Below are 24586 nucleotides of genomic sequence, written 5' to 3'. Positions count from 1 at the left end.
TGAGAGAAGCGCGATAAGAATGCGTAAATTATGTTAGGCTATAATTATTACCTTCAAGAACACCAAGATGTGGCATGTTTGCAGAAACAGTTAAGTTTTTCTCGAACCAAAGGTCGTATGATGTCACGTATTGAATAAATTACATGCTTATCGTGCAAGAACTTTTTCCCACATTAAAATGCATCAGTTCTAATTCATTGAGTTTTGTTTATATTGCTTTTCCCTCTAGGCGACAGCATCTAGCTATTTGTTCACTATTAGATCAATGAACCAAATCCCAGCAACGCAAGCAGACATCGCCGTCAAAATAACCTAGAACTGCAAGAAGCTTGAAATACACACCGTGTGTTGTACATGTTTCAACATCAAATCGATCCAGGAAAGGGGCTCATCGCACCAAAGCCACACCATGACGGAATTTCTGCCACTCTGTGATGTGCTGTTCAATGTGATCTCGCTGGCCGGCTACTTCTGCGACGTGGTGTTCGATGTCGTCCTCGGCTACGCGCTGTACGAGCGTCAAAAGTTCACCTACTTTGCCGCTGTCATAGTGATCGTCACCTTCTCACTGGTTATTTCACAGGTAAAATGTCTCACAATTACGCAATTCGAAGGGAAATTTATTTAGACATATTCCATAATACTAAACTTATTTGCTTTTGCTTTTGCTTTCGGCAGATCGTGTCCATTCGGTGGTACTTGAACAAGCGAAAAATCCGTAATGCTACAGCGTCAACGGCTGGGCCTCCCCTGGATGTCGAAGGAGTCACGGGCAACAACAGTCTTGAAAAGAAGAAGAAAAAACAAAATAGTCTCAACTCGGACTCCAACAACGGCAGCGACGGCGATGGCAACGGAGGCGCGAACGATGCTAACGGACGTTACTCGCAATACAGTCGCTACATCGTACTGGCCCTGCACGTGACACAGCTCGGGGTGCTCTGGCGGTACGCAAAATTGTTCGTTCCGGTCGACTTGCGGCACGTCAAACACGAGGTGCGCGATCTCTGCATGCTCCGGCTGGTGCATGCGTTCTGTGAGGCGGCTCCGATGCTGCTGCTCCAGTTGTACGTCCTCGTGACGCTGCAGAATGAGGCACAACTTGCCAGCCTGAAGCTGAAGACGCTCGGTCACCATCTGCCCGCCAGTACCGCGCTCGTGCAGCAGACTAATCTGGCCGAGCAGCAACAGAAAACGTTCCGCGACCTCAACATGGTGTCGGCCACGCTTTCACTGTTCAGTGTCTGTTGGGCGCTGGCCAGTTTCAGCAAGAACGTGCGCCTCCAGAACGTACACCGGCTCGTGCTGACCTGGCTCGGTGTAATCTTTCAGTTTCTCTGGCGCCTCGGCACGGTCATCTCGCGCGTCATTTCCCTCACGGTGTACGCGTCCGTCTACAGTCATTGGGTGTTTCTCGTTATCAGTAAGTCACTCGGCAATCGGTGCTGTCGGATCAGTGGATTATTTACATCACAATTTAAATCTGAATGCTCGATATTTGCTCTTCCCTTTCTCTCCTCTCTCTAGTACTACACTGGTTTTCCATGTTTTTGTGGTTGATTTCGCCGAAAAATGTATTCCACGGTGAACGCATTTCGCGGTTGAAGAAAACGACACTCGGTGGACTGATTGCATTTGTGTACATCTTCGCGTACATTAACCTGCAAGCGGTGCGACATCGACAAAAGATGGTAAGGGAACATAATTTCTGTTAAGTTCTGATTCCATATACTAATTAATGCCACCTTTTCCCTGGTTTTTTGTATTTACTCCGCAGCTCACATTCTACGTGGTGATGTTTGCGGAAAACTGCCTGCTCGTGTGCCTGTGGATGGTAGGCGTGTGGACCAACCGGCCAGAAGGGTGGTACATGGTACCGGTCTCGGTACTGTGCAGCTTCGCCGCCGGACTGTTCTTCATGGTCGTGTACTATCGGTATTTCCACGTGCGTCGTCTCGGCTACGAGGCGGGTGGCCGTGTGGCGGAAAAGTGTTCCCCTTTCTGCCCGGAAGGTTGCCGGTGCCCGGTTGGACACGACGGTGCCTATGACGGGGGCGGAGGCATTGGACTTGGGGGCGCCGGAGTCGGATGTAAGAACGGGGGCATTAGTTTGGGAGGGTCCGGCGGAGGGGCGCACATTGGAGGATGTGGCCAGAAGTACCCTCATGCGATACCGGGAGTGTTCAACTGTCGGTTCTCTAATCCGGTAAATGCGGCAACGAAGCGTAAGAAGAAGAAACCGACTACGTTTGTGCCACCGCCGAATCTTGCCATTGCCTCCTCGAATGGGTCAGGAGTTACGGCGAATGGAGGTGCCGGTGGAATGGGTGGAGGAGGAGGAATCGGTGCTGGGGGTGGGGGTGTCAACGATCAATTACTCAGACAAAGCCCACACCTGCAGCTACTGCAGCACCATCAAGCGCACCAGGTACTCCAGCAACAGCATCAACAGCACCAACACCAACACCAGCAGCAGTTCCTGCAGCAACACCAACAGCAGCAACAGCAACACATGGGTCCGATGGCTATTCCCTTCTGGAGGCGGCCACTACCCCGCTCCCACACGGGCGGATCGAGTGAAAACGAGGGCAGCAGCGTCGGATCGCGCGTAAACATTCAACAGAAGCTGCAGGAGAAGAAACAGAAACAACTGGCGGAGCTGAAGATCATCGAGGAAGAAATCAAACAGGGGAAGCTGGGTGGCCCTGGAGGTACCGGAACGCTCAGCTCCGGCGATGATGGGAAGACAACGTTGCCTCGGCAACCGATTCCGCGCGCCAAAAAGCACATCGACATCGATCCGATCGAGTGGCGCACTTCCAGTCCGGACATGGCGGAGATCGTCGCTAACAAATCATTCAACGACCTGAACCTACTGCTCGCAGCGAACCTTGACGACGTAAACAGCCTGAACAAGTTCAACAGTAATTACGATCCGATCTACAACAGCTTCGGACTGAACGGAATCAACATATCGGCGTTGGTTAACCTCAAGGGAACTGCGGCGGGTGCTGGTGGTGTTGGTGGTCCGGGCGCAGGACTGGTGGACACTGGCGCTGCACAACCAACCTCGGCGGTTTCGACACTTGCAGGGCAGAACGTAAGCGCTGGCAATCGCAACATGTCTCCGATTTCGTCACAAATCTCCGCCGGCGAGAGCAATTCCCTCACGCGTCAGGTTCTTCCGCGCGCTAAAATCCTCCCGAACAACATCCCCCGGAACCCGTTCGCGGAAAACTACCGAGGGAACTTTGTGAATCTGTACGCGGACGCAGCAGCCAACACACCCACGGGTGTAGTGAACGGTGCGGCAAGTGCCACCAACAACGGCCGGGCGCCCTCGATCAGTCCACGGACGACGGAAATTGCCCAATCGAACCGGGCGATCCTGTACGATGCTCACGGTCGGCTGTACACCGACGCAAACCACCCGCGGCAAGTGTCGGGCACGTACAGCAGCACCGAGAACGGGGCCGGTGCGGAAAACCTACCCTTCCCGTACAACGTTGTGCCACCGCCGAGAAGCAAACTGGACAGTCGCGGTACACCGACCACCCCGGTGCAATCCGGATCGGCCAGCGGTAGCGCGAATAACACCAACAGTAGCAACAAGTCGGGCCGGACGGCGACGACGGCAACGATGGCGGCCGTGATGGCCAGCGTGGGTGGAGCGAGCGCAGCAGCGTCTAACGGAGCCGGTGGTGCAATTAACAACCTTAACAACACAAAGCGTCATAACATGCAGCGTGCAAAGACACCGGAAATTCTCCTCGCCCCGCACTATCTCGAGAACTCGCGCATCTATTTCGATTGGGTTGCGCGAGAGGCGGCCAACTTTAGGTGAGTAGACGGCATCACAGCGCCAGTGGATCCTATGATGTCGGGCGAGGGGCAACTGAATCATACGTTTTTTACCATTTTCTAGGTTGCAAGAGTCGGAACGTGATCCGCCAATCGAGAGCAGTGGTGATGAAAATTTGGACAACTCTGGATGTGACGATGGCCATAACGGACACCATCGTATACCATCAGACATCGACAGTCAGGTGAGCAATAAAAGAATAATTGTTGTGTATTATAAAAAGAAACAATTGGCAGCCCACGTGTTAAACGTGCTTGACGAATTTAAACCCCTGTTAGATCTTTATATTTGTTTACTTATTTATTTGTATGATTTATCATGTTTCTGATTTTAGGTTTCTTTACCCCGATCATACACATTACCTCGCGAGTTCAAGTATTACCGACGAAACAAAGGTCGTAAGGTGAAAAACGAACACTTCATCGCAAGCACGAATAGCAGCGACGGAGATGTGGACAGTGGAGACGACAACGAATCGGAACGCCTGTCCAACCTATCGTCCAGCTCTCAGCGGCATTTGAAAAATGCCACCCCCTGCACTAATTTATCCAATGGGCACAATACACCAACGCTCCACCAGCAGCAACAATCGCAGCAACCACTGGTTCGGCAGCGGATGAATAATTTAAACAAGAGCGTAGCCATGTCCCCAACGACCGTCGGTGGCGTACCATCGATGTATCCAAATGGTGCAGGCGGATCGCCGAGTGGAACGATGCTGCTACCAAACGGTGGAACCGGTGGATCGAACGTGTCACGGCAAACGTTGAACGCCACACCACAAAACCTGCTTCGATCGTCATCACCCCAACAACAGCCGTCCATCGCCACAGCAATTGCTCATGGGTACAATTTGAGTGCGGTAGATCGTAGCAGCCCAGCGGGAATGGTTCTGGCTGCCAACGGTGGCGTGCCGGGTCTCTCTGGCAAAGCGGCTGCCGTCCACAGTCTGGATCTTATCAGTGGCGTTGATGCACTTAGTGGTGGAATGCAAGCGTATCACAATGGTGGTGTGGCGGGAGGTGGAGGTGTCGGAAGGCCAACGCGGTTCCGAATGTACGGCACCAAGAATGGCATGGTACGCCACGAAACAAAGCTCTGATCGTTTCCATCGTAACGGAACGATAGAAACCGAATACATTTTAGCGGGTTGTAGGAGGTAACTAATTTATTTTTTGTAATATGTAAAAAACATTAGAAATATGTTTGTTTTCATGTTGTACCCTTTTTAACAAACTATCTGTAACGTGCTAACTAATGATTATGTGATATAATTTAACCACACCGCATGCATTTGTCTCCGAAGAGGGAAGCACGATGCAGCGTGGAAACACTAGAACAACACAAGCGTATGCTTTTTTAAATACATGCGTAACACAGAGACTGCCAAACGTGTTTCGTAGACACGCCATTATTGTTTTTTAAAACGATACAATTCATTTATAAAAACTACGGATACAAGCAGTAAGTGGAAACGGCACATTGTGTGACATTGTAATTTATAGGAAAAGTAAAAGCTGTTCAGTTGTGAGTAGTAATTGGATCTAACTAAATATTTAATTTTGTACAAAATTACAAAAACAGTTTGTGTTCGTTTGAATAAAACATCGCAGTGAATTGATAAAGGAGTTATGTACTTTACTAGAGCAAATGAAAAGAAAAAGGGGATGCTCTTTATTGTGTGTTTCTTTTATTTTTATAAAACGGAAGCAAATTCGGGGTGCATTGTGATGTATAGTTTCAGAAATCTTTTGTATTGTTAAAAAAATCTTAATTATTTCATAATGGTACAAACATTGTTCCAATTACACTAAAAGGCATCGTTTGAAGCTCGCGAGCACGTTAAATGGGTGTTCGCGAACTTCAAACGATGCCTTTTAGTGTATTTCAGTGCAAATATTATTTTATTACACGGCGTTTTTTTTTTTATAACCGACGATTCGAACAGTGGATGCAGTAGCAAACGTCAAGTTTTGGAACATGATATCAAGGTTTATTTATATAGGGCCACTTTTTAGCCTTTTTTGTGACAGAAATGTCAGTTGGCTATGGCAAGCAAATGTCAAAGCGTGAAAAGCCAAATCGAGCTACATGACGATGCCTGGAAATGTAGGTATCTTGCGTGCGACCCTTGTGTCGGACGTATCGCCCGTGTAGTCGTGATTTTCTCCTACCTCCAACAGTGGATTTTCCTTCGGACGCACAGCGAGCCGAAAACTACCAAAATCGGCAGGTACAACACCGTACGTCGGTGGACAGGTCGATCCTGGCCAGCAGCAGTTTCCACGCGTTCGACGAAAAGTAATCGCGTGTCCGTGGTCTACCACACCCGGGGTTGGTGGTGTAAAACGGCGACCTCATATCATCGCAACCGCCGTGGAATTGTTTTCCCCACCGACACCCCGCCGTACCAGCGTGCCTACGACGCGCAGTTCGAGTGTGCCAGATCTCGCACGAATGTCGGAAGGGCCAGTTTTCGGAGTGAAAATCAGTGCGTAGAAAGTGACCCTTTAAAGATTCTCAACTGCGCTGCGGTAGGGACGGGAAGGGGACGGTGAAATCAGTCTCGAAACACAGGATTATCGAACAAAAACACACACGCGCACACCACTGCGGACGGGTGTTTGTGCTGCTGTCAAAGGATCTGGAGCGGACACGACCGCAAGAAGAGGACCGGACCGTCCGCGGGGAGGGTGTTAGAAACGGGAGTAATCTTGTTTCTTTGTAGCGCGTAGTAGCCCGCAGGGCCGAACCAATTGCAAAAAAAATCAGTTCAACAGAATGGCGGAGAAAGTAGCAAACGTAGATACAGCAGCAATGGCAGCAGGAGCAGTAGCAGTCGAACCAGCAGCAGCGATCACCGTACCGCCGACATCGGCGATAGTTCCGCAGCAAGAGCAGACGACGTCGCCATCGTCACCGACGCCGCCATCGTCAGCCGCGGCACCGCCAACTCAACAGAAGCTATCGGAATCGGACGATTTTACCGACAACTCGGCTGAAGTAAGTGTTCTGCGCGAAATGTACGGCGTAACCCGACGGATTCAAACAGTGGTTACTGATAGCAACGCCAACAACAACCGTCAGCACAGGTTGCACAATAGCATAAACAAACTTGACCTTTCCCGTAGGCGCCCTCCATGTGTGCAATATCTAATCGCCGTTCTTTGCATGTGATTGGGTTATCTAGCCTGCATCCCCCTCCGCGCAGGTGTCTTGCAATCGCTAAAACTCTGCTTCTCGTGCACCTGTTAGCTTTGTCCATAACCTCTTTCTATCGCGAGTAAATCACAGACGATGTGTGATCTTCCGTCACGTTGGCCATGCGCTCAACCTGCTTCGATTTCAAGTAAATTGCAATCGTTTAGTCATGCCTACAGCATTGCGGGTTTCATTTTCTTTCTTTCCTCTCCCCACGGGTGGCCACGGGCTCAATGCATCCTCGCGGTTCACCGGGTTTTTAGTGGTGATTTTCTTTTCTTTTTTTTCTGTGCACGGTTCCGGTTAGGTAAACATCCACCGTTTTCTAGCGCCGGCAACTTTTACCGCACACGGTGCAGTGGAAGACGAATGGAAACGGAAACGAAAAGCCGGCTCTACAATCGGCCGGCAAGCGTTGAGATTTATTTGCAACGTCGGTCGAAACAAATGCTTCCGAACAACCAACTCAGCGGCCGGGCGAGGGATTTTGGTCCAATGAAAAATCCAACGGGAGGGAAAACGATGGAAAGCGAAGAGAATAGCTTCTACCGTCGGTGGTTGGTCGCAGCTGTTGTTGACTGGCAATTAATTCGATTCGAATCGAAGATTGGCAAAAAAAAAAAAAATCACAAATTTCTCCTTTCATCTCGCATGAAAGTGCGTGTGTAGGTAGCCTTCTGCGCGAGCACGTACACGCCTAGCTCGCTTTGTTGCATTCGAATTCGTGGTGCGCCGTTTGGCGGAAGATCGATGTTCGACTTTTGGTGGAAAGCTTCCGAGAAAGGAGGAAAGCAAAAGCAACACATCCCAGGCGGTGAAAGGCCCGGCTGACTGGTCACGAGCGGATGTGCATTCGGTACTGATGGGCAAGAAGATACACCCGTGATTGGAAGTTGCTAACGATTAGGGGCCAAGGTGTGCGGTGAAATCGTCTATCCACCAACACACAAAATCACCCACCGAGCTTCGTTCGCATGGCTAACCCGACCCGCAATCTACGGTTGCGTGCGTTTTATACTTCGCCTGGTCCACGATCGTCTGCTGATGCGCCGGCGCTAACGAATGCACATTCCGGGAGAACGACAACAGCAGCGCAAGACAGCCGGTCAGGGTCAGCGAGAAGCGCACTACCGTACGGCAATTTCGGATGCCTCATTTATTTACCTTGGTAGTCGGCTTTAAAGACGATTTATGGTTTTTCCTAAATGCAATGGTATTGATTTTCTTTTGCCTAACTTTCCTGAAAACCTTTGGAGGCTTTATGAGCATTATTTTTTATTAGAAAGTCCATTTGGGAAGGTTCAATTGGAAGAATGAGAAAGTCGATTTTAGTGTACGGCAATAATTTGCTTCGATTTGATATAAAATTAAAATTGAAGTTGTATTGAAGAGGGAAAATAATTTACTTAAATTTCTCACATCGAAAATCCATAAAAAATAACGCGACTTAATTTTTCACTTAATGTTTCACTTTTTTTACTTTAAATTTTGCACAAAATCATGTAGGGGAAAATGTGGCAAGTGGGGTGAAAATGCAATAATAAAATATATTCATATGCGTGACTCATACATCTTATGCAAATTTCACGGAGAAAACAGAATTAAGTAAAATACGCCTGATCAAAAGTGTGAAAATAAAATATTTCAAATTGAAATATAGGTTGAAAAATGATTGAAACAAACCAACTTTTATTTTGAGTTGGAGGCACTTTTAACTAAATTTCTTGACATGGTCCATCTGGAGTTGGAATTGCAGATATTCGATAAATCTCGAATATTGATAAATAGCTCTCATTAAATAATTAGTACTCTACTATCTAGGCATTTAGCTCAAAATTTTACTCTCGATAACCTTCGTTTTGATAACAATTTTGAGAGTTCAGAAGTCGTTTTTTATATAAAAGGGAAGAAACCAAATGGATCTGTTAAAATTTGGAATATTTTTTTTGCGTTGGCTGCAAGAAATTCATGTTTTTCGCTGAGTAAACCCTCACACTACTTTACGAATTCCCGTATTCTTCTGGATGGGTTCCTAAGACAAACTCGTGGAATATAGCGGTTTGTTTTGTTGTGCATTGATTCGTTGAACTTTGAATAGCTATCTAATTGATACTTTCTTTTCCACGCTAGAACACAAAGGAAGCAAATCAAGAAGACACATCGCAACAGAGTGGATTGGCGACGGTCGAGTCGGAGTATGACACGGCCTCAGATTCTCCGTCGGACGGCGGTGAAGAGGACGAAGATGATTACGAAGACGAAGAGAGCGGCGGCGAAGAGGAAGAGGATGAGGACGATGGATCGGAGGATGACGACGAGGATGATGGATCTGAGGAAGAGGACGAGGAGGAGGACGAAGAGGATGTGGTCGAGGTGCTGGACTACGAACGACAGAGTGGCGATGGGCAGGAGCAGGATGCCGAAAACCGGCGCAAGGTGGACGACGACGAGGATCGCAGCAACCCGCAGTACATCCCGAAGAAGGGGACCTTCTACGAGCATGACGATCGGACGGCCGAGGACGACCTGGATGGGTCGGGGTTGGACGGGGATGAGTCGGTGTTACGTTCGAAGCGGGACGACGAACTGGGTGACGGCCCGGGAGGTGATTCACACGGCGGTGGCAGCGGTGGTGGTGGTGGCGGCGGTGGCTCCGGTGGTGCTGGAGGTGGTGGTGGCGGTGCCGGTCGAGATACCAGTGCCCTCGGGGGATACGGTGGGGAACGGCGGGGCTCTGAAAAGGGCAGCGGAGGTGGCGGTGGTGCGAAGGGAATGAAAAAGTGGCAAGCGTCGGCTGACCGGTGGACGCACGATCGCTTCGACGAGAGCGAGCAGGCGCCGAAATCGCGCGCGGAACTCGTTTCCGCTTACGGGTACGACATCCGCAGCGAGGACGGGCCACCGAAGGCGCGCCGGAAACGCCGGTACGCGCGCGGACCGAACCGTTACACGCGCAACTGGGAGGACGAAGATGCGTACCAGAAGTCGTCCAATGTGGAGCACCAGAGGCACAAGAAACTTCCGCGGCCGGAAGAATTCCCCGAGCTGGCGTCGGCCACACCGAACGGCAAGTTCGCAACCGGGCGCGGTGCTAGTGGTCGCGTGCGTAGCGGTGGTCAGAAGGGCGCTGGTCCGGGCAGGCAACCTGCCGGAGCGGATCAAATTGGTGGCCCGCGGGCGAAATCGTCTGACGTCCGCCGTTCGGGCCGCTCGGACCGAGTTCGCTCGGGTGATTGGGGTGCACCGGACCGGGAACGCGAACGGGATCGAGGTGAAGATCGTCCAATCGATTGGGATCGATCGGATTACGGTAGTGGTGGTGACTCGCAACGTTATCGCAACGATGATCGAGTTGGCCGTGGCGATGATCGTGGCCCCCGTAACGGCTACCACAGTAACAAGGAGAACAAACTAGGCGCCAGCACCACCGGACCGGGAGCGGGCCGAAACAGCAAGGAAAAGGACTACAAGGTGATCACCTCGTTGCAGTTCAAAAATCAGTCCCGAAATAAGTCGATGGATGGACCGGGTGCAGCAGGACCGTTGCAAGTTGGTGCCGGCCAGGGCCAGGGTTTGCCGGTAGGGCCACAAGGAGGTGCAGCAGCCGCTCCAATGATGCACAGCAGCAGTGCCGGTGCCCTCTCGGGTAGCAGCAATAGTAACAAGATGAACAATCACGGACCATCGCAAGCGCACGAACGTACGAACGTAAACAACGGAGGTGCTGCTGGTGGTGGTGGCGAACGTGTTCACCTCACCGAAGCCGGGCAGCATCAGAGCAGCAGGGATCGTACAACGAACCTAGTTACTACCTCCGCATCGCTTGGATCGGTTCCGAATGCGGGCGGACCCGGTCTTTCGCCGCAGGGACCACAACACTATGGGCACCATGTTGTTCCTTCCATAGGGCAAATGCAGCAGCAGCAGCAGCAACAGCAGCAGCAATCTACCCAAAAGCATCCGTCCCAGCAGATGAAACCATCCTCCCAGGGTTACCTGGAGGAAGATCATTCGAAGTACAGTGGTGGTGGTGGTGGTGGCGTGTACGCCGGTGGGTCTACGAACGCACTCGATGCGCACACCGCGAGGATGCAAGGGACGGTGAAGGATCTGTCGAGCCATCAGCTGCTTCCGCCGGGTGGCCCGAACAGTGGCGTACCGGCGATGAACCAGCGATCTCAAATCTCACCCCGAGCGATCGTGGCGCAAACGACGGCACCTCCGGGGGCCGGTGGCCAGCCACAACCACCGCCCCAAACGATGGCGCTGCAGATGCAGTATCAACAGCAGGGCCCGAGCGCGTCCCAAGTATACGGCGCTCCCCAGCAAGGTGTACTTCCCAGCCACGCAATGCAAGCCGCCCAGCAACAGCAGCAGCAGCAGCAGCAGGTGGTGAATCAACTGCAGCACCAGCAGATGCTACAGACGGAAGCATCCGTTCCGCGAACCACCAAACGATACTCGAGTCAGCGACAGCGCTCCGCGATCGATCCGGCCACAAATGTTTCGATGGTAGCGGTGCAACAACAGCAACAACAGCAGCAGCAGCAGCAACAACAGCAGCTCGATCATCAGCAGCATTTAATGCAACAGCAGCAGATGCACTTGCTACGGCAGCAGCATGCCCAACAGACTAAGCAAAAACAAGTCTACCAACAGCAACAGCAGCAGCAGCCAACTTCTGCACCCGGTGGTCTCCCGATGACTCTTCAGGCGGCCGAATATCACGTGGCGAAGGCTCAAGCGGAACCTCCTCAGGGACCCCCGCAGGGTGGCCCGGTAGCCCAGGGTCAGAACCCGGCCGCCGTACAGTACCACCAGACGGCGACAGCCGTTTACTACACCAGTGGACCAACCGGTGCTCCTCCTCCGCAGGCGACTGGCGGGGCGGAGTACGTTACGGCTGGGCCCCCAGGTCAACAGCCAACCGCACAGGTGGCCTCACCGCCCCAACAGCAGCCGCAGTACGCTCCGCCACCTCCGTACGCCACGCAAGGACCTCCGCCGCAACTAGCACAAGCGGCAACGGCGTACATGCAGGGTCCACCGGCTCCCAGTGCCTACTTGCCGCCACCGCAATCCACCGCCGTTCCACCGAACGGACCCCAGGCTGGCCCGTCCGGACCAGCCGGTGTCGTGTCCGGATTCGTTCCGGCACTGGGGCCGCCACCACCACCGACCAGTGCGCAGGTGGCCCCACCGGGCGTCAGCCCCGGCCAGTATCCTGCCAATGCGTACGCCGGTTTCCCCACCGGGTACGCACCAGCCGGCGTCGGCGTTCCGCAGACAGTGACCGCCGGCCCACCGCCACCCCCACCAACGGTTGGGGGGCCAGCCGTCGATGGGGTGGTGCAACCGCCACCGACCGCACTCTATCAACCGGCCGGCGGCATCACGTACTACGCCCCGCAAACACAAACGCAAGCACCGAGGCCACTCCCGACCGGACGGAGGCCTACGGCGGCCATTCCCATCTTGGCCCCGCCCGATCGAAAGCCTGTAGCACCATCGTCTTCCTCCAACGTCAGCACGACGAACAAGCAGACGCCGACCGGTGGTGCTAGTGCCAACACCAAACCCGGTGCCGGTGTGGGCGGTGTTGTAGGAGCGGGAGCGAGCGGTGATGATAAACTTGTGGTGGAACCCCAGATGGACAGCACACCGTGCGTGCTACAGAAGGATAGCGGTGAAAACATCGATCACATTCTGGACAACATGTTCGTGCAGCGTCCACCGTATCAACCACCCTCGCGGAAAAGTCCCTCGCCGGCGCTCGCACCATCGTCCACGACGGGTGGAGCATCTGGAGCGCAGCCCCTCGGTAACGACACGACGGGACCGGCCGGGGCAGCATCCGAAATGGGTGGTGACGCGGGAGGAACTGGAGGTGGCAGTGCAGACGGGCAGGAGTCGATCGACAAGATCGGAGATTCCGTGAAGGTAGGTAGCAGTGATGAGAATAACAACTCTTAGGGCATGTTGGTTTTTTCACAGAACTAATAAATCCTCTCCGATCTCCTTTGCAGAACATGTCCATTCAGGATCCAGAAAAGCTGTCCATCGGCCTGCCAGATAGCAAGGAAGCCATCGCTGCTACGGCTGCGGTTGTGGATGCGGCAAACCCCCTTCCGATCGACTGACGGTATTGAAAGCGGGCGACGACCGACATTCGAACGACGATGCATGCTTGCCAGTAGTAGGACGTCGGAGCCGCTAGTATATGTTGCTCACCGAGCTTGGACATGGTATGGTTTCGTAGAGAGGACGGTTTTGATTGCCCCGCTAGTTCCGATTGAGTGCTGCGGGTTTTTCTTTTATTCATATTGTATATTGTTTTAGTTCAGATGGAACTATAACATTAATGTAATTGATTTTGAATTTATTGGCGCAATACAGTAATGTACCAATTTATTGTTGGCCTGTGACTTGTTATAATAATTATTATTTTTTTTTCTTAGAGAATTGGCCAGCTAGTTCCGATTGAGTGCTGTGGATTATTCTCTTCTTCATACTGTACATTGTTTTAGTTCAGATGGAACTATAACATTAATGTAATTTATTTTGAATTTATTGATGCAATACCGTGAAGGACCAATTTATGTTTGGTCTGTAACTTGTTTATTTTTTTGAGAGAATTTTTATTCCTCTCACAATTTACTTTTTATACTTTGAATTGGTTTTGTGATTTAATCATTTGCTACACATAGCTTTTTAGAATGTTCTTTTTCGCGGATTAATTTTCCATTACGATTATTCTTACAAAACAAAAACAAAAAAAAAGTTTAAAGTTATACTTTCAACGTAAAATAATGCAATACTACAACGAACCACCCCAAAAAAGAACAAACGTAGAGAGATAAACAATGTTAATAATGCCGTATTGCAAATAGATGAACTTCTCACAGGGGTAGTTTTTTAAATGAGCGAGAGAAAATGTAACATATTCGTTTAACTCACTCATATAAAAATTCAGTAAAAACCCTCTGTACAGTGAATTTTTTTGCCACAATGAATTTTTTTTTTGCCGACAATGGTCTCATCAAACTGTTGCAGGCAATCGACCGCCAATCCGTCACCATCCGTCATACCATTTCCGGAAGATCAATTTGCGCTACTCTCTCTATGTTTTAGGCACAAATCCTTCCGATGGGTAAGGATTTCCCTACGCGCATCTTCGTGCTTTGCCCAGTAGAAAGAGCAAAAGAACATACAGATTGTATTTATAAATTCTCGTATACATTGAATTGATTTCGTGATTAGTGTAGAATTAACCTAAGAGGGAGCGAAAAGAGTTGTTTGAAAAATAAGTAATATTTGAAATAAACAGAAGTCATTATATAGGAATGAAAATAAATAATTAGCCGTGAGCAAAATGCAAACAAAAATTTAACGTGCCGACATGTTTTTTTTTTGACATCGGCGAACAAACTATTGGGAGCGAATTGATGGCCAATTTAACTAGAGAAACGAACTCAAACTGTAATATTAACTAAGATACGATTTTGTTTATTATCAGATACGTTTGAATTAGACTAGATAACGTTTGATGGACGGTTCGGCTACGCCTGCCGATGAAATTGGGCCTTTTCGGCCAATATCTTGCGCAACGTGTCTTCCCGCTGCCGCAAACGGCGCTCCAGTTGTTCGACTTCCGTCTGGTAGCGTTGCTGGAGGGATCGAAGCTGACCGTCACGCTGCTGCAGCTGCGCCTGTAGCGCCCGAATCGTTTGCCAGCTCTCCTGCAGTTGGTCTTTGCGCTGCTCGGAACCCTTACCACAGCTGATCATGGTTTTTAACCGCTGCTTCAGTATCTCCTTCGATTGTCTCGTACGCTCGAGCGTACATTTGAGCGCAGCGTTCTTGCCCATGAGAATTCTGCGGAACAAAACACGGTTTTATGGATATGAAGCGTACGTTGTAAAAACGATATCCCGGGGCTACTTACTCGTTAATTTCCTTTTGACGCTCAAATATCTTGAGCTGCTGCTGATAGTCCTCCCGCAGTTGTTCCAATTCGGCCGATTTTTGTGTGAGATCCTGTTTGATTGTTTCTGCTTCCTCCGTCGTCCGGGTTTGTTCATTACTGCGCTGTACTCGAAGTTGCTCCAGAAGTCTGCCAGAGGAAACACAAAACATGTTCATTGCATCACTTATAGATTTTATACGGCTGTCGTCGTCAAGTGTGGACATACTGTTGACATTCTTTTAAACTGTTGGCTACCAGCTCCGGGTTGTGGTTAAGGTTTCGTAGAGTCGCTAGCTCTCCTTTGCTTCTGGAATAGGCTTCCTGCAGCCGCTGTATGTCGAGGCTTTGTGCTTGTACTGTTGTAGATACAAGATAATTTGCCATAAGTAGGCGAGAATAGGTTCGGTTAGTTCAATGTGATGGGGGCAAAATCGGTTCATCTAAGCACACACTGGAATTGCCAATCGTCGAACAAAGTCAGTTGCATCTTAACAGTCTTTCCGAATGCAGAAAAATCCGGTTACTCTTTTGCTTCGTCCCATGGCCTCAAACAAAAGTAAGTGGTTAATAATTGGTTATTCTTTGCGCGTTACCTTTTTGTTCGTAACATTTGAGTACTTCAACCAGCTTTTCCTTTGCAAGATCCGCTCGCTTCCCCTGCACGTCCGCTTTACTCCGCAGCACGTCGACTTGCGCCTGCAGCCGCGTCCGCTCCGACGTCCATCCCGTCTGGGCCGCCCGCATCGTCTCCATTTCCTGCTGGAGTGATTCGTTTTCTTCCAACACTTTCTTCAACTTCCCGGTGAAGCCAACCAGCTCCGATTCGTACTGCTGCACCAAGTCGGACTTTTCGGTGATCGTTTCCTCGTAGGCATTCAGAAGTGGTCCGAGGGTATGCGAGTTGACTGGTCCCCAGTTGAGATTGTCCTTGGCGCCACCGTACGTGCTGTCCACAAAGTCCAACCTAGGGATGGCATTTTTGGCAGTGGTTCCCTCGCGGATCGCGTCCTGGTAACGTTCGATCTGTACGTTCAACCGGTACACTAGAATTTTCATCATCTTTACATCGTTCCGCAGGTCGCCGTTCTCCTTCGCTAGCTGGTCCCGTTCGGTCTCGAACGAGGCGCACTGGTCGCAGCTCTTTGCCTTGATCGTCTCCAAAGTGTGCAAACTTTGCATGGCCTGCTGGTAGTCCTTCTGAAGTTTTTCGTGCTCAACCGCAAATTGATTGTTGCATTCGAAAACGGTGCTCAACTTCTCAACTAGCTTGGCTATCTGCTCGTCTTTGGAGCGCAGTAACTTTTCCAGTTCTGGTCCCCCGGCAGTGGTTGTGAAGGTTTCAGGCAATCGCCTGCCATCACCGCCCTCAATGTCGTCCACAGAGGTAAGATCATCAACACTTTTACTACGTCCTACAACTGTTCCGATGTGAGTTATTGTTTCACTTCCTTCCGCGCCTCTGAGTTTGCGGCGTCCTACTCTTCGCACCGGAAGACGACTGTGCTTCCTCTGGTCTTTTGCCCCGTCGACATTGTCTGCTGGAACGCGATAAAAATCACACATTGTGTCGGTTGACGTTTGCGAATTTGATGAATTTAATTGACCGGCAAACAGTTGGGATATTATGCGAAATACTGGCTCCACATTTCGGCGGGTTGGGAGCCTTGTTGACATGGTGCATGAAAGTTGTGGGTCATTTTGATGCTGGGAGTTTAAATACCACTGTCGAGAGAAAAGAGGAAATGAAAAAGACCGACTTTGCTTGGATAGATTTTGAATTCTATCTATTTACATTTATTGTGCATTAATACGAGTAATATCCATTCATCCCAATCCTCAATAAATCAGATGCATGTGCTGGTCCAGCGTTTAGTGTCCTTCCGATACCTTAAATTTATGAGGATCCTAGATGGCGCTTAGCGTTCGCGCTTCGATATTTGAAAAGGGGTCACCACATTACCACCCCTCGCTGCTCCCAGCACTTTATTCCTCCTCAAGACTAACGCTTTCCTTGCATCTTTGCTCCGCAATTTTCTTATAGACGCCACGGAGGTACGATACTTTTAGCAATTCGCAATACTTCACGGTTTAACAAGAACACTGATATGTACAACAACGGAGCACGTTTCATTCACTAAACTAGAGATATTTGTCGCGGAAAAGTTGCTCGATTATGACTACGCCATCGCGCAATAACAAACAAACTTCGATTTTAGGACCTGCCAGCTGTCCCGTTTACACCATTCAAGAGGGTTAGGTTCGGGTTTTTGCTCTTCAAACGATTACAAGTTGGTTTGAAAAACTCAGTTTGCAACGCGCTTGATGTTTCAAGCAAGACTATCCAAGAGTAGCGATGGGGAAACTGAATCCCTACAGGGATTCAAATCTTTCGATTCAAATCCATTCTGAGATCCGGATCTTCGAATCCGAATCCCAATCCGTCATGTCATACATGCTCATCTAACGCCGATTTTTCATATGATGTGTTTAATTTCAATGAATGATTTACATAATAATATCAGTATAGTTGACATTATTATTCTAATTGTATTCAAACAACACGAACAATCTAGTCCTTTTTGGGAATATGCAGACTAACTGATTTACCCGAGGTTATTCCTAGAAGAGTAGCATTTATTATGTTTCAAAAACAATTATGACAGCGTTATTATTCAAATTGAATCCATCGTGGGTCACTGAAACAGTGAAGCAAGTCCTTTTGATGTTTTTCCGCACTTTCCCGGCGGGGACTTTATCGCGGAACGAACGTATTTGGGTGAAAGGATAGTAGTTAGGACTCACACTCGTAATGCCGGTGAACCAAGACTTCCCGGCTATCTGTCTGGAAACGCCCGAAATTCGTTGTTTTCGGGCCAAATCTTTAGAATCTGTCAGATGGGATTCGAATCTTTAGAAGCCGTCAAATGGGATCCGAATCTTTGGAATTCGTCTAGGGATCGAATCTTCGGATCTTCCGAATCCCGAATCTGCCACCGGCAGAATCTCTAGTGCAGAATTTTCCACCGTCCTGAAGGGAAGTGAACGTCGAGACCGTCGTTAAAAAGGAAAATATATTCCGCTATACTCATTTAACAGCAATCAAATTAGCAGTAAGTGTTTCTATAGCGGTTGCCCAAAGGTGTGTGCGAAAAAGGCTAATCCGTCCTTTGTCCGTCGCGTTGAGCAGAATGTCTAATTCAGCACAAAAAGGATACTAAGCAAAATGTCCTTTTGCTTCGACGATTCCTCCTCAGTGTGGTGAATATAGTAGCCGTTTTCGTATCTAGATTAGATTTTTTTCTGTTCGATAAGAGTGCATAGAAGTGTGTTTAATTTTGGGTGAATGTAATTACGACACCCCCTACGAAGTTCGAATTTCTAGTTTTTTTTCGAGAGGAAAACGCACATTTTGCTACCGATGACTGTGTTGGTTGAAAGGATCTTCGCCGTCTAGGATTGCAAACACATTCAGTTTCGATTGATCGGAAATCAGTCCAGAGCTCCCCGCCCCTCTGCAGTAGAACGTGAAAATTGTGCAAAAAGTGAAGTAAAAACTGGTCTTCTCTTTCAAGCCGAAGCCCCCAGCGGGGCGGTATTGCTTAGCCGGTGTGAACATAAAATCACCGGCGTGTTGTCGATGTTAGGCTTGGAACCGTGTGTCGAAGAAGAAGCAGAGCACAATAATTTTCCAGTGGTTGCAGTATGGTGCCTTACTAGTTCGTGGTCGTTTTCGTCCGTTCCTTTGTGTTATTTTTCATCACTCCACGGCAGAATGGGCGAGAGTAATTGTTTGGCTTTTCTCCTCGCGGCTCGCTTCGCCGTCGTTGCCTTCTTTTCACCCGCTGCATTGCGTTTTATCGCCTGCCACGGCCAAGTGCTACGGAGTGTGCGTACTTCGCACCATCGTGGTCCGCTCGAGGGGTCACTGGTGCGGGCAAACGAGAACGAAAATCCGTATTAACGCAAGGGGAACGAACGAGAAGGAGGAAAAAAGCAAAAATGATGATGGTGATGACGGGGCTGATAAGAGATTACAGATCGTAACGCCGGTGTAAACGCGCGTGGGTTTGCTTCGGCAACGTAACATTTTGTGCATTCGAGAATTCTCATCTCCGGGCAGCCACTTCCGATTGGTTGTGAGTTTTGTTGCTGTTGGTAACGGTGCAGGTGGATAGTTGCTGTTTACAATTACGCGGTTCAATGCAGAGTAAGTAATTTTTAATTTGAAGCTCTACTTTTTAACTCAATTCTTCTCAATGTTCGTTCATCGAAAGCCGCTTTATGTTGTTCTATTTGACGGGAAACTATTGTTTAACGTTCAGGAAACTTTTTCCGAAATAAGGAAACCATCACTTATGTAGAAAAAGGCGAAATGAGAGTACCTCTTGTCATTTGTTTACATCGGGTTAACTGCCCACTACGAAAAGGATGGAAAGTATTTTCTTTTTTCAACGCTTTTGTTTATTGTTGAATTCTAACTTGTTTATGTTTTAGAATGCACAACAAACAACCTGGCCAGCTTATTCTGGCCCTTTTTTTATTTATCCATCCGGAAAGGGGGATACCGACTTGACGCCCCGTTTTATTTTTCACACCCAACGTGGAAGCAAATGACACTTGGACTCGATCAATTGGCTGCCGACGTGTTGGCCGCTGGCAAGAATGATGCGCCGTTGTTGGTAGCGCAAGAGCGAGCGTGCGTGTTGTTTTTCTTCTTCACTGTAAATTTAATACGAACCGCAGTGTAGCCGCCGCTGCCGTGTGACTGACCTATTATTTGGTGCGAGACAGAGATGTGTGGCCAGAAAGAGAGCCTTGTACAGGATCCAGCGAGCGTGCGTGATGCGGTACGAGAGATTCTGATGAATGGAAGAGTAGTAAAATTGCCGAAAGGAAAGACAACCGGCCGTGTGAAGGGGGGGAAGTTAAAGGAGCACCCGGGCGGTGATGATTCATCATGGAGTCTTATGGACCGCTGGTAAAGGAACGCGTTTTCCACCGCGAGTCGATCTCTTGGCCCGAGGAGGAGGAGGGATTGTGGATGAACGATGTGGGGACGCGAAAGAAACTTCCGATTCGTTCTTTTTGAGCTGTCTCAGCGTTCCTTTTTCCGTTCATCATTCGCTTCCGCCGGGCGGCACCGGTTTTTTATGTTGTTTGGGCAATCAATCATTTGCTTCCCGAATGTTGTTTACCCGTCTGCTCCGTATGATGGAGTTCGGTACAATGTGGCTACAGTTTTTGTTAACTTTCTTGCGAATTTCAACCAAGTGAGCTCATTGATAAGAGAATGTTAAAGTTATTGTGATATTTGTTAACCAGAAATCACATTAATGTTGACCATTTTCATTTTACCCAATTTTGACAAGCGTCTGAAAAGTGATTTCGTTCATAAAACAATGTACCTTAAAAACTGGTAGAAACTAAAAACTAATAGAAAAAACAAAATAATTTACTTTGGAAAAGATTGTTTAGTAAAGCAAACTTGAACAAAACACAAAATAATCAATCTTGAAGATACGATTTAATTGCACTGCTTTCCGTTCTGCCGGCAATTCATAGAAACTTTTAATGTGTTAAAAAATTAAAATAATGGAAATAACTACAAACGAGTCTTTGAGAAAAAAGATGCATAGACTAGTTAAACTCAAGAATTAGATTAACTCTGGGATGAAGTAAGGATATGTTAGAAAACACACTTGTAGACATATCTTTCATGCTATTTGCTGCGTATAGATCTTTCGGAAAAAATGGGTAAATCAAAATCATGGACCAATTTATAGATTTTTGCCAGTTCTTGCCGGGTATGCTTATGATCCATATGTTGGTTGTTCGTTGACATTTCCAGGACAATTTTTTCGTTCTGAAACAAATCCTCTGATTGCGTAAGTCTGCCGTAGTGATGAGTTAATCGGATTGGAGCTGTCGATTCCTATTTGTGCAATAATTTCGGTGGGAAGAAAGAGGTACTGGAAGTAAATTCAGAAGGTTCCGATTCAAGAAGAACCCGCTAAGCTCAAAAGGTGGAAAGAGTAGAATCATTTATTTAGGTTCGCTCGCAAAGTACCGCATTTTGTCAATTTAATTCGCCTATAACAGGCTAAATATTCATTCACAATTAACCAGGTAGCTCAACATATGGCAAACGGACGGGCTTATAGGCAACGTATGTGTGTCAAAATAACCTTAAAGGTAGCTGCTTACTTTACATTTATTATTTTTATTAACCATCCCTACGCCATTTTTATCATTCGTTCGGTCGGTTTAATGCACTTGCACCAACCGCTCGAACTCGATTCCGAGTCGCTCCTCGAAAAGAATCATATAACTCAACACTAGCTGGTTGTTGTTGCCGGCAAATGCAAGGAAGTTGCGTCGAAAGGTGAGCGGAAAAGAAATGCCCTGATTATTTTACCTGTGGATGAGCGAGAGGGCTGTTCGCCGGTATCGCAAGCTGAGAAAGCAACGCTGTGTTGGATCGACCTGCTCTGCTCTCTGGTAAAACAGGGAAGGAAAGAGCGCTGGTTAGAGAGGGACGGGAGAGAACCAACGGTTGCGGTCTGCTTCGAACCGCACGTCTACGCTAGTCGAGTTCGTGTCATCGTAGTGCTCGTAGCTCTCACGTGCGAACAGTGCGCTGCCGTCGAGTTTGACGTGTTTGGCAGTACGACGAACTGCTTTCCTGCTCGTACCGTTAATCACTTCTACCGTGAGCGAAGTTACCGAGCAGGCAAACAGCTGTTAGATAATAAAAAAAAACAAACGACTTTTATTTTGGAGGTTCTAAAGAACTAACAGGGGGCAAAAGTAAGTGCTTGAGCGTATTGTGTTTAGTTTTTTTGTGGAGTGTCGTGAGGTGTAAAAAATCATTCAATCGTTGTTTATAGAATGGTTGATAAAATATGATGGTTCTTGTGTTTATTTTATTGTTGAATTATCCGTGAACGAATCGGCAACGCGGCAAGCAGAATACAATTATCGCGTATTCAGTCGCTCATGAAAAGCGGAAAACAAAATTATACCGGTAAGTGTTTTCCCAAGAAATTGTGTGTTCATTTAGAACGGTTTTAAAGACGATAAATTAAACCATCAATGAGCGGAATCATTCACCACTGGCCGCCGCGTCTGCATTGCATTATGCGCTTTTCCTTTGTGCAACATACACATCGCCGCCCCGAAAACCCAACGCCCGTCGAAAAAGAGGGAGATACTGCACTGCAGACGCTTCCTTTATACGACGTGCACTTCCGCCCTGTGTGTGCGTTGCACGTCCTGGCACCGACAAAGGATAAAAAAGGGGAAAAAGTTTGAGCCGATTGAAGGGAGTTATCAAATGTAAAAAAAGGCTCGTGTTGCCCTGAGAGGTTTATGCTCTGAACCGGGTGTACTTTATCGCAAACCGGAAACGAACGATGAAAAGGTGTGGTGAATTATGATCAGCTACTTCTAGGGGCGCCTTTACTTGCTTGACGTAAGCAAGAAAACAAATTTGGCCTTTTTTCAATTTTAACTATTAATACGGACGTGTGTGTAGTCAGAGGAAACGTATCAATTTTCGTTATAAACGTGTGGCAAATATAAATGAACAAAAAATATATAAATACTAAGAACAATTAGGATTATAATTTAATCGTTTTGGTGGAAGAAAAAAGAACCGTAAAATAGCTATATTTTTAGCAGCTATACATAGTTGCTCTTCCCTCCCTACTTCCCCATTCGATCACATTTAAACCGTTTTTAGTCAATTCAGTAACCCGCTGTTTTGTCGCACTGATGTCATCAATCGTGAAACAACGGACAAGATGACGAATTAGCATCAGTGCGGGACCAAATTATCGTGCACATTGTTCGTATTTTTGCAGAGTGCAATTGTTGTTCGCGACCTTAAACTGCTTCGCCGCCAGAGTTGTTAAGTGTGTTTTGAGTGGCGAGTACGATTTTTGCGCGTGTTGTAAGTTTGCATTTTTTTGTTCTGTTCGAAAATCGCAAATCGTTGTCTTTCATGACCAATTTGAAAGGGGAAGAAGAAACCGCACGAAACAACACGTAGTAAATCAGTTTAGCTTCACACCTGACGATAACAGCAACCATCCATCCGTCCAATCGTGAAAAATCCTTTGGCATGCTTTTGCTTCCACTCACACCAGTCGTGTTGGGATGGTTTTTTGCGAACAAATTGCCGTTGCGTAAAACATTCCGAATGCGATTAGCGAACCCGCATACAAGGGTTGTCTACTACTATTCCTGGAGGCGCCAGCCACCGTCCGGGAAAGGGTCAGGGCTTTGTTTAATAGCCGTTGACGCCATCCATTTTACGGGCCTTTACGCGGACACACTTTACGGTCGCAAAAGTGTTGGACTGTCAACTGGTGCGGAGGGGGCGTTCGGTGCCCATTTTCTGCGTCCGGGGATTGCACTTTGTCGGTGCTAAAAGCTGAAGCTATACGAGGTTTTCCTCCCCCATTGCACTGCCGGCAGGTCCTTGGGGCGAAGGTTGAAAAATCGATCAAATGTTTCCCGCCGGTCGGGCACGACGACGTCTTACAACCTACCTCATCCCGTAAACCTCCCGCTTCAGTTCAGTGCTGCCGAACGTTGGCCAAGAACCGAAAAGAAATAAGGACACGCTCGACTTTCCTCGAACACGAGCAGCCAGCGAGTCCTAGTCCATTTTCTTCGACGATGGGTTGGAGTTTGAAGCTGGCAAACGAGGTATACAACTTCCTTTCGTATGATACCCGCTGTGTGTGCGTGTGTTTGATTAAAAGGATGTATTTATCCCACGGGTTTTAGCACCAGACATCGATCCAAAGTTTTCTATTGTGCAACAGTTTAAAGGTCGTTTCTTCATTAGATGTGTGTGCAATGATTCCTGTTTTACAATTGAAGCTAATAATCATGTTTTGATAGGTAATTTTTAAGAATCTAATGAATGTAGTAGATAAAATTCGTAAAGGTCAATTAGGGTGTTTTCGAACAGTTTTAGCAAGGCAATTAAAATACTTACAAACGTTTCAGGTGTATATATGAAATTCAGCTTTAAATTTAATAAAAAAATTAAACCCGTTCCATAGCTAGGAAAGTAATAAGATTTTTTAAAATTTAAACTAGTTTTTCTTAACATTGTTCATGTTTTTAAATATTCATGTCTTTATTCTGGAACGTACTTCGTTACCTTTTATTCCTAACGTTCTATTTGACGTAGTTTATCTATATTTGTGGATTAATGTGGAACGCCATTTGAACTGAGTTGTGCAACATGCATTTTACTTGCTTTTCAAAATAATTTTTACCCATATGTTATTGCTGCTATTGCCTATATTTTTTTTAAACGCACCCATGATTAAGATAACGTATATCCATTGCTCTTTTAGCTACACATTTTAAACAAAACAAATTATGTTTTTTGCTACAAAATCACAATTATTTGTCTCTAACGCCTTCGCTATCAATTTTCTTCTTTTAGGTTCAAATTTTTGACTGTGATTTTAAAATTAAGTCCCTGGCTAAATATGTGATTGTTTAGGATGAATTTGAACACGAATAGCTTTTTTTAA

General features: G+C 47.7%; 3 protein-coding genes across 3 annotated transcripts; 2 read left to right on the top strand and 1 right to left on the bottom strand.

Annotated features, from left to right (window-relative positions):
* Nucleotides 1-409: 409 nt before the first annotated feature.
* On the top strand, nt 410-5081 carry LOC131285466 (uncharacterized). Its single transcript, XM_058314324.1, has 7 exons — nt 410-583; nt 679-1423; nt 1528-1691; nt 1778-2428; nt 2489-3840; nt 3926-4046; nt 4197-5081. The coding sequence occupies exons 1-7, from the start codon at nt 410-412 to the stop codon at nt 4962-4964; spliced, it is 3975 nt and encodes a 1324-aa protein (XP_058170307.1). The 3' UTR covers nt 4965-5081.
* Nucleotides 5082-6011: 930 nt separating this feature from the next.
* Nucleotides 6012-13474, top strand: LOC131290018 (neurogenic protein mastermind-like). Its single transcript, XM_058319395.1, has 3 exons — nt 6012-6865; nt 9194-13003; nt 13090-13474. The coding sequence occupies exons 1-3, from the start codon at nt 6644-6646 to the stop codon at nt 13201-13203; spliced, it is 4146 nt and encodes a 1381-aa protein (XP_058175378.1). The 5' UTR covers nt 6012-6643; the 3' UTR covers nt 13204-13474.
* Nucleotides 13475-14583: 1109 nt separating this feature from the next.
* On the bottom strand, nt 14584-16714 carry LOC131287512 (protein Cep89 homolog). The gene is made up of 4 exons (XM_058316568.1): nt 15623-16714; nt 15256-15385; nt 15009-15176; nt 14584-14938 (listed from the first exon to the last, which is right to left on the bottom strand). The coding sequence occupies exons 1-4, from the start codon at nt 16701-16703 to the stop codon at nt 14623-14625; spliced, it is 1695 nt and encodes a 564-aa protein (XP_058172551.1). The 5' UTR covers nt 16704-16714; the 3' UTR covers nt 14584-14622.
* Between the last annotated feature and the right edge of the window lie 7872 nt (nt 16715-24586).

Source organism: Anopheles ziemanni, chromosome 3, assembly GCF_943734765.1.
Source record: "Anopheles ziemanni chromosome 3, idAnoZiCoDA_A2_x.2, whole genome shotgun sequence".
NCBI lineage: Eukaryota > Metazoa > Arthropoda > Insecta > Diptera > Culicidae > Anopheles > Anopheles ziemanni.
Note: the sequence above shows the minus strand (reverse complement) of the source record. Positions and strands in the feature narration are given on the sequence as shown.